Source organism: Ictidomys tridecemlineatus, chromosome 5 (assembly GCF_052094955.1).
Source record: "Ictidomys tridecemlineatus isolate mIctTri1 chromosome 5, mIctTri1.hap1, whole genome shotgun sequence".
Taxonomy (NCBI): domain Eukaryota; kingdom Metazoa; phylum Chordata; class Mammalia; order Rodentia; family Sciuridae; genus Ictidomys; species Ictidomys tridecemlineatus.
Window position 1 is genome coordinate 38,895,683 of NC_135481.1, and position 16,694 is coordinate 38,912,376.

The 16,694-nt window shown below is 37.9% G+C and overlaps 1 protein-coding gene across 4 annotated transcripts in view; it reads left to right on the forward strand.

The window, feature by feature from the left end:
- Exd1 (exonuclease 3'-5' domain containing 1) overlaps nt 1-8,283 on the forward strand; it is a 55,582-nt gene extending 47,299 nt beyond the window's left edge. For all 4 annotated transcript variants that reach the window (XM_078049787.1, XM_013358592.4, XM_078049788.1 and 1 more), the window contains one exon: nt 1,455-8,283. In XM_078049787.1, the coding sequence (XP_077905913.1) occupies nt 1,455-2,114 (660 nt within the window). In that variant the 3' untranslated portion in view covers nt 2,115-8,283. The remainder of the gene's footprint in view (nt 1-1,454) is intronic.
- The last annotated feature ends 8,411 nt before the right edge of the window (nt 8,284-16,694 follow it).

Here is a 16,694-nt window from a genome sequence, read left to right on the forward strand (position 1 = left end):
GCGAGCTTTCTATTGCTGAGCCACAATCCCAGCCCTAAAACATTTTTTGACTGATACATGACCAAGCAGGTCAATGGAATGAAGTAGAGAGCCAAGAAATAAACTCAGTATCAATTTGCCAAGATGATTGTGATAAATTAGCATTTCCAATCAATGGGAGAGATTATTCAGTAAAGGGTCTTAGGCAATTAATTTACAAATATAGAGGAGGAGAGCCAGAGTTGGATTGTTCTCTTTCATTACAACAAAATAAACTCCTTGGATCAAGTAGTTGTATAAAAAAGTGAAATTAGATGGGGCTAGGGTTGTAGCTCAATGGTAGAGCACTTGCCTAGCACATGTGCAGCACTGGGTTCTATCCTCAGCACTACATAAAAATAAATAAATAAAATAAAGGTATTGTGTCCATCTACTACTAAAAAAATTTTTTAGTGAAATTAGAAAATTATTAGAAAAATAATTTTAAAATTTTAATACAAGAATATTTTAACATAACACAAAAATACTTGAAGATCATACATAAAAAATTCATAAATTTGACTTTGCAAACTTGGTGTGATAGTTGGGCCTAGTGACATGTGCCTGTAATAGCAGCTATTTGAGACGCTGAAGCAGAAACATTGTCTGAGAACAGGACTTTGAGGCCAGCCTGGGCAATGTAACTAAATCCTGCCTCAAAATGAAAAATAAAAAGGCCTGGGGACATAGCTCAGTGGTGGGTCACTGTGTGTGTGTGTGTGTGTGTGTGTGTGTGTTGGGGGTGGGGAACACAACAGGTTTGGTTAAGTAAGTTACAATATGTCCACATAGCCCTTAGAAATGCTAATATGGAACAATTTCCTAAACATTTGTTTTTTAGTAAAAAAACAAACAATCTAAAACAAGATGCTGAAGAATATATAATGTATGGTATCATTTGTGTAGAATGATTTTAGTTACCAACATTAAAAGTTAGGGGAAAAACCAAAGATGCCATCAAGACTGGGAGTGTAACTCAGTAGTAATGCACTTGCCTACCATGGGCAAGGCTCTGGGTTGGATATCTAGTATTGCAAAAATAATAAAAAAGTAATGCATTGGAAATATAAACATGTAATAAGGTGTATATGTATACACTTATAATCATATATGCAGACTTCCTCTGGTAGGTTACACAAGAAACAGCTTTTTAGAAGATACATCTGCTAAGGCAACTGGGGCCAGGTTGGAAGACTCACTTTCCCTGTATAATCTTTACACATACATATGTACACACACATGTGGACTCATTACCTTTTCAAAATATTTTTGCTCAAAAATAGTACAATTATAGTTGAAGACACTAGAGGGTGATATATGAACACATTTGAATAGACTCTAGAGCACCTATTCTTGTCAGGTATAATAGAAGTGATTTTTAAGTACCATATTCAAAGGTTAGCTATCATAAACCTATGTTCATTTTCTTTTCTTAGCCTACATGTATGGAGCTTCCAGAGGAGCTACTTCAACTCAAGGACTTCCAGAAGGAGCGCAGAGAGAGAGCTGCAAAAGAATATAAGGTGAATGCAAAGGGACTCCTAATAAGGACTGAGCTACGCCCAAAGAAATCAGTGGCAGAGACAACAGGAAAAGAGGAAAAAGTCAGAGGCTTCTTATTTTGTAAAAATTCTAGAATAGATAAAGCTCCAAGTTTTACATCTCCGGAATTTCATGAGGATGTGAATTTTTTGAAAGAAGGAGCCAAACAAACAACAGTGAAGTCTCATCTACCTCCCATAAAGGAAGGAGAAGCCAGTGACAATTCCAGTAACAAACTCATTTGTCCTGAGTTAAAAGGGTTAAAGGAGCAAAGAATAACTCAGAAAGAACACTTTATAATACCCAAGCATGAGTTCCAGGCAAGTTTTTCTTTGAAAGAAGAGATAGAACAGTTATTGATGGTGGAAAATAAGGAAGATTTCACATGCACAAAGCAAGAAGTTTCAGTGTCTTCTTCTCTTCCTCAGGAAACCATCGTGTCACCAGCTGACACCTTTCATCCTTTCAAAAAAGCTGTGATTTCCACACTCCCTCCCTGTCCAGCCTTGGAGAAAACAGATTCATGGATAAATCCTTCTTTAAATCTGCCTTAGGATTTATAGTTTGTCCCTGAGGCCATAAAGATGGCTCATTTCTCTGCCATACAGGGTCTTTCGAAATGCTTAAGTTTCTCATGTTGTAAGTTTTGTATGCCTCCATTATAGGCTTCAGGGAAAATTATATCCTCTTGCTTACTGCCGAGTTCCTGATATTTGGGTTAGAATGAGAATGAATAACTAATGAAAGAAGTACAATTTCTGATTATGTCACTATGCAGAAATGTTGCCAGTGGACAGAGTAAATTATTTCTCATAATTTGGATTAAGAGGATTTGAAGAAGGGAAAAATCTTGGCCTTAGTATCAGGAAGGATCTGTCATTTAAAATTTTTGCTTTGTGTTTTGGCTTTCAGATTTGTTTGAAGGGGGATCTGCAAAATTCCTATTCATAGGCTGAAAAGTATTGGTAGTAGTTTTTTTAGTAAAAAAAAAAATGAACAAAATACTAGAGGGTGATATATGAACACATTTGAATAGACTCTAGAGTACCTATTCTTGTCAGGTATATAGAAGTGATTTTTAAGTACCATATTCAAAGGTTTAGCTATCATAAACCTATGTTCATTTTCTTTTCTTAGCCTACATGTATGGAGCTGCCAGAGGACCTACAAAAAAATTGCCAGTACTTTTCTCCTCTTAAAATATAACTTTATGCCTAAATTCTGAATGTTTTATTGGTCTTATGTTTTAGACAAACAATAGTTAATGTTATTGTAGGAATCAGTATCTCAATTTTAATTTTTTTATTTCATTTACTTCCAGCAGTTTTTATTTATTTCCTAACAAAGCAGGAGCTTTGAATTTCTTTTTAGTGTGTCTATTATGTGAACTTGAAGTTTGGAGTTGGTATACTTTCTTAGGGTATAAGGGAGGCAGCTTGTATCGAGCCTTTTTTATTTTGAGTACTTGCAAATTACTCACATTCTTTGGCATAAAATAACCAATAAACCTGTTTTGGCATTAGGTTAACTCTCTCTTTCCTTAATGGGGTTAGGTAGGAAGATGTTGGAATATATCTGGATTTCCAGGTCTATAGTACAGTTTAGAAATCTATAATTTGACTGTTACAGGACTATATTACTTATTGCACTTAGGGGAAATGTAGGGACAGTCTAAGCTTAGGAACATCATTGTCTGTACCAGCTGATTCTGAGTGCTAAAGAAAGAATTGCTGTGCCCTTCCTAACTGCAGAACCCAGACTTAGTCTGAGTTTAAGATTAAGGCATATCCAACAATAGTCGCCTCAGCCCAAAATTGCGTTATCTCACCTTGTCCCTAGTTTAGAAAGTCACTTGGAGCTAATGTGCTTGCTGGATCATTTTAGGTGAATGCATTTTCAGGTTGAGCCCAGAATGTGGTTACTCTAGGGTTACTCTAGATGAGGTGTAAATTCCTGTAAAATTCTTAGAATTGTTTAGCTTCTTGTGAAATCATTAACTTACTACTCATAGCACACACACATACAGACACATACACAGACACACTAGGAAGTATAAAATGCAATAGTTTTCATATTAAAAAAGGATTTTTCTTTCATTGCATAAGTTTTGTTGTGCTTGAATAAGAACAGCTGAGCATGGTGGGGCAGACTTGTAATCCCATCTATTTGGGACACTGAGTCAGGAGGATCCTAGTTAAGGGCAGCTTTAGCAATTTAGCAAGTCTCTCTCTCTCTCTCTCTCTCTCTCTCTCTCTCTCTCTCTCTCTTGTACTGAGAATTGAACTCAGGAGCACTCAACTACTGAGCCACATCCCCAGCCCTATTTTGTATTTTATTTAGAGATAGGGTCTCACTGAGTTGCTAAGTACCTTGCCATTGCTGAGGCTGGCTTTGAACTGGAGATCCTCCTGTCTCAGCCTCCTGAGCTGCTGGGATAGCAAGAGCCTTTCTCAAAACAAAAAATAAAAATGGCTGGGGATGTAACTCAGTGGTAAAGCCTCTGGTTCAATCCCCATGATCAAACAACAACAACAAACAAAAGGCTCAATATGATAGCCTTTAGCCACATGTAGCTATTTAATTTTAAAATTAAGAGCCAGGTGTGGTGGTGCATGCCCGTAATACCAGTAACTCAGGAGGTGGAGGTAGGAGGATGGCAAGTTCAAAGCCAGCTAAAGAAAACTTAGCAAGACCCTCTCTCAAAACAAAATATAAAAAGGGCTGGAGACATTTAAGATGTCCCTGGTTCAATCCCCAGTACATAAATAAAAAAATAAAACTAGAATTCCATTCCTCAGTTACACTTCTCACAATTCTAATACTCAGTGGTCCAATATAGAAAGTGGTTACCATAGAGAACAGAACAGATTTAAAACATTATTGTCATTTCACAAAATTCTTCTTATTTTAACTTAATTTAATTTTATTTATTTTACTTTATTGGTGCTGGGGATTGAACCCAGAGCCTTGTGCATGCTAGGCAAGCACTCTTCCAACAGCTATATCCCTAGTCTTTTCACAAAATTCTTTTGGACAGTATGGTAGAGATATACTTTGACTCGCCAAACTAAATGAGCTTTGGGGTGTTTTCTCAGTGTAACACTCATGTACTCAAAACTGCATTTTTCTCCACATCCTCATTTTAGCTGGGAGTTAGGACCAGCCATAAAGTTCTGTTCTTTGCTAGATAGGGTATACAAAGTACCTGGGTGTTCTATGCCCTAAGATTTCTTGGAAAAATCTTGATGCTTGTGTTTCAACCCATTGTTGAGTTCTTCCTCTTGTACTTTTAGAAACTTGCTCAAATCTACCACTAATTTTCTGCATCTGCCCTACTTAGCAGGGTTTTCTATATGTGACCTTCAATTACAGACTAGTAATCTGACTCTTAAAATTTCAGAATTAGGAAATTAGGTTAAATGACCTCCCTGAACAAAAATGCAAAACTGAGAATAGAACCCATGTTTCTTGGCTTCTTGGCCCAGTCATCATTATTTTCAACTGAAGTAGAAAAGCCACTGTAAAAGCTTTGCCTTTTATCTTTCTAAGGGCTTGATAAATCCTAACATGACAAGGTAGAATTTAAATGTCTTATATGCCTTTCATTATTTTGACACAAAACAAGCCCCAGCAGCCTGTTGAGATGAAGCCTGAGGTATATCTCTAACACAGGGAGCCTGGGGTAAATTAACTTCATCTATTGCAACTAGGTACAGTTATCAAAAAGGTTTTATTACAAAAGAAAAACAAGTAAATAAATTACAGAAAATCTAGAAAATAAAGAGGAAAAAAAAATTCTCAACTACCATTCCACCTTTCTTGGTATTCTGACATTTTTCTCTGTATTCTCTTACTCTTTCATCATACAAATGTACACTTGAAACAGAATTACAACCATACTATAAATACTTTTCCTGTGCTTTTTTTTGGTGTATTTTCCATTTTAAATCCTAAGAGCCAACATATTCAGTCAATGTTTCATTTTTACGTTAGCATACTATTTAATAGAATTTGGAAAATGCAGAGGAATAGGAAAAATGTCTCCTCTATCCCAATGGAAAAAGCAAGTAACACTTTTGTTCATTCCACCTCTACAGGTGGAATTTCTTTCTGCCATATAGTTGTAATCATATGTGTGTATATTTCCTGATTTATGAATGCTTTCCCATGCTGTTTCACAACCTTTACAAAAATTTTTAAGATGGCATTTATCTAAGAGGATGCAGTATTGTTTGTATTTTTGGACGGTATTTTGGTATTCAGTTTTTTTCCAATTCTTCATTTTATACATAAATGTTTTCCATGTTTGATTGTTTTTTGGTTCTGGGGTTTGAACACTGGGTGTTTTATCATGAGCTGTAATATCACCTGTTATGATTTATATGTGGTATCCCTGAAAAGCTCACCAGTGAGACATGCAAGAAGGTTTGGAGGAGAAATGATTGGGCTGTAGCAGTTAATTAATCAGTTAATTAATCCTTGATGGGATTAACTGGTAGCTGGAGGCAGGTGGGTGTGGCTGGAGGAAGTGTTTCCTTGGGGGCATGGCTATAGGGTATATATTTTGTATCTGGAGAGTGGAGTCTCCCCCTTTCTCATCTTCCCCTCCCACTTTCTCCTTCTCAATTCTCCCTCTGGAGGGAGGGAGGGAGGGAGGGAGGGAGGGGGAGAGAGAGAGAGAGAGAGAGAGAGAGAAAGAATATGAGAGAATTTTTTAATATTTATTTAGTTTTTTTGGCAGACATAACACCTTTGTTTGTATGTGGTGCTGAGGATCCAACCCAGGCCGCATGCATGCCAGGCCAGGGCGCTACCGCTTGAGCCACACCCCCAGCACCTGCCAAGATGTTCTGCCTCACTTTTAACCCAAGAAATGGACCCAGCTTGCTTTGGGGCTGGGGATGTGGCTCAAGCGGTAGCACGCTTGCCTGGCATGCGTGCGGCACGGGTTCGATCCTCAAAAAAAAAAAGAAATGGACCCAGCTTCAATTTAGCTTCAATTTAGACTGAGAGCTCTGAAACCATGAGCATCAAATAAAGTGTTCTTCTCTAAAATTGTTCTGGTTCTGTCTTTCAGTCACAGTAACGAAAAAGCTGACTAAAACATCACCCCTCTAAATTTTTAGACAGGGTTTTGTTAAACTGCTGAAGTTATGTTCCATTTATGATCCTCCTGTCACAAGCTACTGGGATTATGGGCCTGTGCCACCATTCCCAGGTATAGAAAGCATTTCTTTCTTTCTTTTTTTTTTTTTTGTACTAAGGATTGAACCAAGGAGGATTTTTACCACTGAGCTATATTACCAGTACTAAGTTGCTGAGGGCCTTGATAACTTGCTGAGGCTGGTCTTGAACTTGGAATCCTCCTGCCTTAGCCTCTGAGTCCCTGGGATTCCAGGCATGTGCACCACCCAGCTTAAATAGCATTTCTTAATTATGTGGAATAAAAAATACCAACATGCCTTGCACATTGTAAAGAGAAAGTATTGTTTTGTGAAAACAAATTTCACAGTTTGTATGTGTTGAATTATATGTGTTTTAGTGTTGGTTTGCTGTAAAAAGAAAAAAGCCCTCTAAAGATAGGAAAGAGAGATGTAGCTTTAAATGCTTATGTAACAAAACAAAAAAAGATATAAAATTATTGATCTATGCTTGTACTTTAATCTAGAAAACTAAGAGCAAACTAAAGTTGGAGTAAGTAGAAAATGAAAATAATAATGATAAAATTCAATAAAATTAAAAGAAGACAGAGAAAGTCAATGAAACCTCAAGTTAATTCTTGGGAAAGATCAATAAAGTTGATTTTTATAACCAGATTGAACAACATTGAAAAAAAAAGATTTATTTTACTCATATCAGAAATGAGAGGCTGTCATTGCAGATTCTATATATATTAAAAAGTAAATAAGTGGCCTGGGGCTGTAGCTCAGAGGCAGAGCACTTGCCATGCACGTGGGAGGCACTAGGTTGATCCTTGGCATTACTTAAAAAACATACACAAATAAAATAAAGGCATGCTGTTCATCTACAACTACAAAAACAATAAAAAAATTTTTTTTTAAGTAAATAAACACTGTGACACGTGACTGTAATCCTAGTGGCTGGGAGAGGCTGAGGCAGGAGGACTGAAAATTCAAACCCAGCCTCAGCAATTTAGCAAGGTCCTAAGCAACTTAGCAAGGCCCTGTCTCTAAATAAAAAAAGAGAAAGGGCTGGGGATATGGCTCAGTGGTTGAGTGGCCCTGAGTTCAATCCCCGTTCCCCCAGTCCTCCATCAAAAAGAAAGTAAAAAAAGGTGGCTGGAGTTGTAGAGTGCTTTAGCACTTTAGTACTGGGTTCGATCCTCAGAACTACATAAAAATAAATAAAGGTATGTGCCCATCTATAACTTAAAAAAAAAAAAGTCAGGGTACACTATGAAAATTTCTATGCCCACAAATTGAATAACTTAATTGAAATAGACAAATTCATTGAAAATAAAAAATAAAAGTGAATCAAGGAGCAATTGAAAATCTAAATACCTCTAAATGAATTAAAGAAATTTAATCCATAATTTAAGAACTTCTCACAAAAAAAACTTTTTAACCAGATAGCTTCATTGATGAATTTCTATCAAATAATAGAAGAGATAATATCAATCCTTTCAGGGACTAAAAAAAGGAAGGGTCATTTTCTAACTCATTTTAGGAGATCAGCATAACTTTGATACCAAACCAGACAAAATTGCAATAAAACTATAACCTACAACTATATTTCTCATGAACAAAGATGCAAAAGTCTTTGACAAAATATTAACAACTAGAATACAGAAAAAAGGTAATACAGGCTGGGGTTGTGGCTCAGTGGTAGAGCGCTCACCTAGCAAGTGTGAGGCCCTGGGTTCAATCCCCAGTACCACACAAAAATAAAAAAAATAAAGGTATTGTGTCCAACTACAACTAAAAAATATTTTTTAAAAAAAGAAGAAAGGTAATACATCAATACTGTGTGAAGTTATCCCAGGAAAGGAAGTATGATTTTATAAAAAAGTATAATGCTTCATAATAGGAGAATAAAGAAGAATGAATATATGAGTATCTCAATGGCTAAAGAGAATTTTTTTTTTTTTTTACAAAATTGTACATTTATGGGCTGAGAATGTGGCTCAAGCAGTAGCGCGCTCTCCTGGCATGCGTGCGGCCCGGGTTCGATCCTCAGCACCACATACAAACAAAGATGTTGTGTCCGCCAAAATCTAAAGAATAAATAATAAAAAAATTCTCTCTCTCACTGTCTTTTAAAAAAAAATTGTACATTTATGATAACAAAAAGCACAACAAGCTAGGCTCAGTGTTGCATACCTGGAATCTCAGGAACTCAGGAGGTTGAGGTAGGAGAATCGAAAGTTCAAGGGCAGGCTCAGCAACTTGGACGTTGCCTCAAAATAAAAAAATTTAAAAAACTAGGGATGTAACTTAGTGGTAAAGTGCACCTGGGTTCAATCTCTAATACCAAACAAACAAACAACAAACTAGCTTGGAGATTACAAGGTCACAAGCACATCAAATCCAACAGGGCCAGGTATGGTGGCACAGGCCTATAATCCCAGCAACTCAAGAGACTGAGCCATTAGGATCAGAAGTTCAATGGCAGGCTCAGTAATTTAGCAAGGCCCTAAGCAACTTAGCAAGCCTTGTCTCAAAATAAAAAATAAAAAGGCTGGAGATATGGTTCAAATAAAAAATAAAAAAGGCTGGAGATATAGTTCAGTGGCTAAGTACTCCTGGGTTCAATCCCTGGTACTAAAACAAAGAGAAAAAAATCCTATGGGGTGTATAAAAAACATAATAGGACACATAATTAAATTCAGCAAAGTCAGAGTGTATAATATTATGCAAAATGTAAATGTATGAAAACTACTAACAGGGCTGGGATTGTGGCCCAGTAATACAGTGCTTGCCTAGTGCATGTGAAGCAATGGGTTCAATCCTTAGCACCACATAAAAATAAATGAATAAAGTCATTATGTCCACTAAAAAAAGGGGGGCTAGGAATGGAATTTAGTGATAAACTATCTCTGAGTTTAATTCCCCAGTACTGAAGGAAAAAAAAACAAAAACACTTAAATAGTATCCAAAACATGATGTTTTCAGGGATACTTTTTTGGCGGGTATCTGGCATAGAACCCAGGAGCACTCAACCACTGAGCCACATCCCCAGCCCTTTTTAATATTTTATTTAGAGACAGGATCTCACTAAAATGATGAGGCTGGTTTTGAACTTGCAATCCTCCTGCCTCAGCCTCCTGAGCCGCTGGGATTACAGGTGTGCACCACCACACCTGGCTAGGGATACGTTTTTTAAAATGTTTAAAGCCTGTTAAACCCACAAAATATTGTTGAGAGAAATTAAAGAAGACCTAAGGGAAAATATACCATGGAAAAATAGGTATTGTTGTTAGTACTTCCCAAATTGACCTACAGATTTATTACAATCCCAATAAAAATTCAAGCTGGATTGTATGTAGAAATTGAGAAGGTGATTCCAAAACGTTTATGGAATGCAAAAACTCAGATTAGATAAGATTGTTACCAGAGTCCTAGGCCAGAGATCTGGCTCTGGGAATCCAATAAATCAGGTCCAGCCACTTGCCCCCCAAATCAAAAGGGGAGGGTGAAAATCATGAAAGAAACTTCAATCAGTGTAGCCACACCAGGAAGACAAGGGAACCCATGTCCTTGGTCCTGTCTTTGTGGAGTTGACAATGATTTTGAGATTTCATAGAAAGGGGATTGAGGACAATGGTGGGAGATCTGCATAGCTGGAGAGATTGCACAGCTGCCACAACAGGTGACCTAGGTCAGGCTGGTCTGGTGGATCTTCATTCAGGATTGTCTGGTGGCTTTTGTTATGAGAAGAAAGTTCCCCTTGTCTAGACTATAATTTGTTGTTTGATTGGTACAAGGGACTGAACCCAGGGTCACTTTACCACTAAGCCACATCCCAAGCCCTTTAAACAGAGCCAAGTCCTTTTAATAGAGTCTTGCTAAATTGCTGAGGCCATCCTTGAATTTGCTATTCTCCTGCATCAGTTTCCCCAGTCACTGGGATTATGAGCATGTGCCATCAAGTCTTAGGGCATAGTTTTTGTTGTTGTTGTTGTTGTTGTTTTATAGTTGTAGATGGACAAAATGCCTTCTTTATTTATTTTTATGTGGTGCTAAGGATCAAACTCAGAGCCTCACACATGGTAGGCAAGCACTCTACCGCTGAGCTACATAAAGCCTCAGCCCCTAGGGCATAGTTTTGACTTTTGTCACAAGATGTTTGTCCATCAGGCTTCTTGTTTCTGGATTTCACTGTGACTGCAGAGGGGAAAAAAAAAAAAAAGCACAAAGTATGAAGTAAGTAAATAAATAAATAGATCTTATAATGGGATATCATCAAAATTTAAAAGACCTGGCCAGGTTGGTGCATAACCTGTAATCCTAGTGACTAGGAGAATAGCAAATTCAGGGACAGTCTCAGTAATTTACTGAGACCTTCAGCAATTTAGGAAGTCTTTCTGTCAAAATAAAAAAAATTGGGATGTGTCAGTGGTATAGCAGCTCTGTGTTCAATCCCTAGTACCAGACCAAATCAACCTAAGCAAACTAATGTATAATGACAGAAAGCTGAGCAGTGATTGCCTGCGGCTAAGGACAGTCATTGGGGATTGACTGCAAAGATCTCAAGGGAGCTTTTTCGGGTGAAATATTGTTCTATATCTTGATAATAATGGTAGTTACATTAATGCAAACTTTTTTGTTTTTATTTTATTTATTTGTTTGTTTTTTTTTTTTTTTGTTTTGTTTTTTTTTTTTTTTTTTTTTAATATTTTATTTTTAGTTTTTGGTGGACACAACATCTCTGTTGGTATGTGGTGCTGAGGATCGAACCCGGGCCGCACGCATGCCAGGCGAGCGCGCTACCACCTGAGCCACATCCCCAGCCCCTGTTTGTTTTTTTATTTATTCATTTTGGTACTTGGAATTGAACCCAGGAGTGCTTTATCACTGAGCTACATCTCCAGACCTTTTTATTTTTGAGTCTTGCTAAATTGCTTAGGCTAAATTGCTGAGGCTGACCTCAAATTTGTGATCTCCTTCTTCAGCCTCCAAAGTCAAGATGACAGCAATACCTGGCTAATACAAACATTTGCTGAAACTCATTAAACAGTATACTTAAAACAGGTGTGTTTTGTCGGGCAAGGTGGTGCGTGCCTATAATCTCAGCAGCTCAGGAGACTGAGGCAGGAGGATCTCGAGTTCAAGATCAGCCTCCGCAAAAGCAAAGTGTGAAGCAATTTGAAATCCTGTCTCTAAATAAAATACAAAACAGGGCTGGGGATGTGTCTCAGTGGTCGAGTGCTGCTGAGTTCAATACCCCCAAATAAAAACAAAACAAAACATACAAAAAAAAGGTGCATTTTATTGTGTTAAATTATGCTCAATAAGTTTATTTAGAAACATTTGGTAGGGAGTAGTGGTCACCTGTATAATCCTAAGGACTAGGGAGGCTGAGGCATAAGGATCACAAGTTCAAAGACAGCCTTAGCAACTTAACAAGACCCTGAGCAACTTAACAAGACCCAGTCTCAAAATAAGAAATAGAAAAATAAAGGACTGGGGATGTGGTTCAGTGGTAAAATACCCCTGTGTTCAATCCTTAGAACAAACAAACAAAAAAACATTTAAAAGGGGAATGTAGCTCAATGGTAGAGCACTTGCCATGCATGAAGCAATGGATTCATTCTCTAGTAACGCACACACACACACACACACACATACGAATAAAAATAGTGAACAAAAATAATAAATGTGTTACTATTATAGTTGGAAAATTTAATCAAAAATGTAAAAGAAACAGTAATACATGCATATGGTTATAAAATAAATGCTACAGAAAGACTTACAATAAAAAGAAATACATATTTTCCTGGTCGTAGTCGTATTCACCAGAGGCATCCACCTTTAATTTTCTTGTGATATAAGTGTCACAGGAACTGAAACTTTAAACCTTGGTTCTTGTGTTTGTCAAAAGAAAATTTAAAGACAGACACCAAAAGCCATGCAGGAGAACTTTATTATAAATACAAGCAGAGTGAAAGTAAAGTAAGGCTCAAGCAAAGAGCAATCTCAAGAGAGAGTGGGTCAGGGCTGGAGTTGTGGTTCAGCGGTAGAGTGCTTGCCTAGCATGCATGAAGCACTGAGTTCGATCCTCAGCATCACAGAAAAATAAATAAAGGTATTGTGTCCATCTACAATTTAAAAAAAAATCAAAAGAAAAGAATGTGTATATTTAAAAAAAGATGGGGGAGAGAGAGAGATAATCATCTTTGAGCAGAGAATGACAAAGGAGATGATGCATGGTGCTGCCTGCCTGTAAACCCAGCAATTTGTGAGCCTAAGGCAGGAGGATTGCAAATTCAAAGTGTAACTGTGGTCCACTTTATGCTTTGAATATAGCTTTTGCTGCTGTGTCACTGTGACTTATTTTTGAAAAGGACATATTTTTTTTTCTCTTCCTTTCTCTCTCTGCCTCCCTAATCTCTCCCCCTTCCCAATCTCAGTAGAAACAGGATTACCTTTCTTCCCTATCCTAGCAGAGTTATCCATCCTTGAGCACACACCTACCATAGGAACAAAGTAATTCAGACCTGGGGATGACACCAGAAGATCTAAGAAATTACTGTCTCCCAAATTAACTGCCGCAGTCTGACTGGGCACAAATAACCAAGCCGACACAAAGTACTTGTATGTTCAAACAGGAAACTTTATTGCCTGAACTCCACCAGCACTCCATGCACACTTTCTGGGAACTCTCCCAGTTCTCCACTGGGCTCCGCACCTACTCTCTTGGACCCTAGGAGAACTCAACAGGAACTCCAAAGTAGCAGGCACCCGAGGCAGCAAGAGCTGCCCTATTGCCAGACAGTAAAGGTCTATATACAATTGAATACACAGCTTAGTATAACCATCATCATCTCAATGGCTCGCTGGCATCACCTCTCAACCACTCCCTTCTGGCAAAATGCCATGCATCATCCATCATCCCTACTAGGCTGTGGCCCTCAACATCTCCCCCCTTCTGTTTAATTAAACAACAAGCATGTGGCTTAGGGACTGTGCCTGTCTTAGGTTGTCCAATACTACACATGGTTCTTACCCATCATTGGATGAGCTGACTTCAAGGTGTCAGCCTCCTGTCTTAGGTTGGTACCATTGCAATTGGATCTTACCCGTCATTGACAGCCATACTTGTGGATAGGCCTTTGCACCAGTGTTGGGGGGGTGAGGTTCTTTGCCTCACCTCTGTTGGCCCCCAAATTTGGCCTTTGATAGCAGAAGGGAGGAGGATGCAAAATGCCATGACACCAAGCCAAATGACGGCTCTTTTTGAAAAAATTGTACCACCGATGACACCATCAGCAAAGATGCCCCAGCACTACGGCAATTCGTTACACCAACAGATAGTTCACAATGCATACAAGTGATACATAGTCCAGGCAAGTTCTGCAAGCAGTTCAAAGCAGAGAAATCCATCAATATGTCCATTTCCTCCCAAAGTAAATTGACTCCTTGATTGAGCATCACTTGTTGAGTTATTATTCATTGATGCATCAGTTTATACAGTTTACTGTGATAGCTATCGAAGAAGCTGTAGTTTGGTTTTATCTTTGTCTTCACCAGTACTGGGATGAAGATAAGAATTCTGGCAATGATGGCTAAAAAAAATTATGTAACATTCCAGCAGGCACTAAGAGAAAGCAATTTTCTAAACAATTTAGTATCCTGAATAGAATTAGATATAATGAAAAGGAAAGGTGAAAGTAAACAAACAGATCTGTTAACCTCCTTTTTTGTTCACATTTTAAAACAATCCAGAAAAGGATACTTGTACATGATAATACATATTTGGTGGCCACCTAAAACATATTACTTCCATGACTCAAGGTCAGGAAAATTCATATACTTTAATAACATTTTAAATATTTTTAAGTATGGGATCATGAAATACAGTGGCCCTCAATAATTAACAAGTGAATTACAACTCTAGACAGAGAACACATGGATTATGGTCCCTGATTAAACTTCTTTAAAACCCCATGTTCCCACTGATGGGCAGAATCACAGTCTCTGGGACAGGAGTCCCCTGTGTTTCTCCTTCTAGCAGAGCAATACAACTCTGATTCCATTTTCTCAAAACGAAGTCCTTGTAAATTGCATTGGCATCTGGGACAAAGGTGGAGATTTCCAAAACAGAAGCCAGACTCAACAATTTAGGGAGGCCCTAAGCAACTTAGTGAGACCCTGTCTCAAAATAAAAACAGCTGGAGATATGACTCACTGTCCTTGGGTTCAATTCTCAATACATAGATAGATAGATAGATAGATAGATAGATAGATAGATAGATAGATAGATAGTTACAATGGTAATGACTTTAAGAAAACTTGTGACCTTGCCATGTATTTCACTGCTCATTGCTAGCTACTTCCTAACATTAGGAATTGAACCCAGGGGTGCTCAACCATCAAGTTACATCCCCAGCACTTTTTATTTTGGGGACAGAGTCTTCCTAAATTCCTTAGGCTAGCCTCGAATTTACAGATCTTCCTGCCTCAACCTCCAGGGTTGGGATTACAGGCAAGTGCCACCAAACCAGTCTGAAGCATCCACTTTTTAATACTTAAACATTTTTTCCCAATGAACTAAAGTATAATGTGGTGAAGTGGAAAGTGGTGAACTGATGAAAGACATTTGATTGTAAGAGCTTCTGATCTCTCCAAATTGCAGGAATAGCTTCTCTGATTTGTATGAGACACTTCCACATTCTGGAATTCTCAAATTCCCCAAAGTGCATCATTGTTCATAACTTGAAAGCCACCTGATGGCTAAATCCGGAGTATTTGAATAAGAATTTTATAATGCAAACAAATTCTAATTAAAACATTCATTAGAGCCAAAACAGCAAGTTCCAGGAAAGAGTGAAAGAAGGGAAAGAAATTCTCCTTATTGTGCAATTTGTTGGGACATCATCCATAGTTTGCTGCATAACCCCCTCCCTTTTTTTTTATTGGTGAATTATAGTTACACATATTGATGAGATTTGTTGTTACATAATTGTATATGTTCACAATACAACAATATAATTTGGCCCATATCACTCCCCAGAACCCCCTCCACCCCCGCCATCCCATATTTTGCTTTTTAAGAAGCCATTGAAATAGCAAAATTTTGATGTAAAAGGAAGGGAAACTCTTCCTTAGCCTATCTTTCTGAGAAGGCCAACTTAAAAGAAGTAAAATATAAATGTAAATATTTAATGTATGACTTTCACATACTTATACTTGCCTATGAAGGTAACTATGAAGTTACCTGACTGCAGTGTCTCACATAGAAGGCTTTATTTGTATATTTACTAGCAAACATTTTGAAGTGACTTTTTAGAGCCCGGCACTGGGCTGGGTTGGGAAATCAGAGATAACAGACAGAGTTCTTTCTCTTTGAACTTAAAGAGTCTAGTGAAAGACATGTAGAAAAAGTGTAACTGAAATAATAATTATGTTCAAGGTGTACCAGTGTATTGTATAGGCATTAGGGAGGCAGAGAAGCCCTGGAGAGCATATAGAACTTGCCCAGCAGCTGAGATGGGAATCAAGGAGGTCTTTTGGGTTTTTTTAGTGCTCTACTACTGAGTTATGCCCCTAGACTTTTTAGATTTTAATATTTGAGACAGAATCCCACTAAATTGCCAAAGCTAGCCTCATATTTGCAATCCCCCTGCCTCAGTCATCCCAATCACTGGTGGGATTAAAATCATCAGCTCAGCTCAAAGAGCTGCTGCCTCTTCTTTCTTTCTTTACTTATTTAGGGCACATAACCAGTAAGCCACATCCCTAGCTCTTTTTTTTTTTTTTTGGTATTTTTTATTTAGAGACAGGGTCTCACCAAGTTGCTTAGTGCCTTGCTAAATTGCTGAGACTGTTTTTAATTCATGGTCCTCCTGCCCTCAGCCTCCTGAGCTGCTGGGATTACAGTAGTGTGCCACTCTGCTCTGCCAGGCTCAAAAACTTTCTTAAAAGTTGGGGAAGTGTACACTTTGGGTAAGAGAA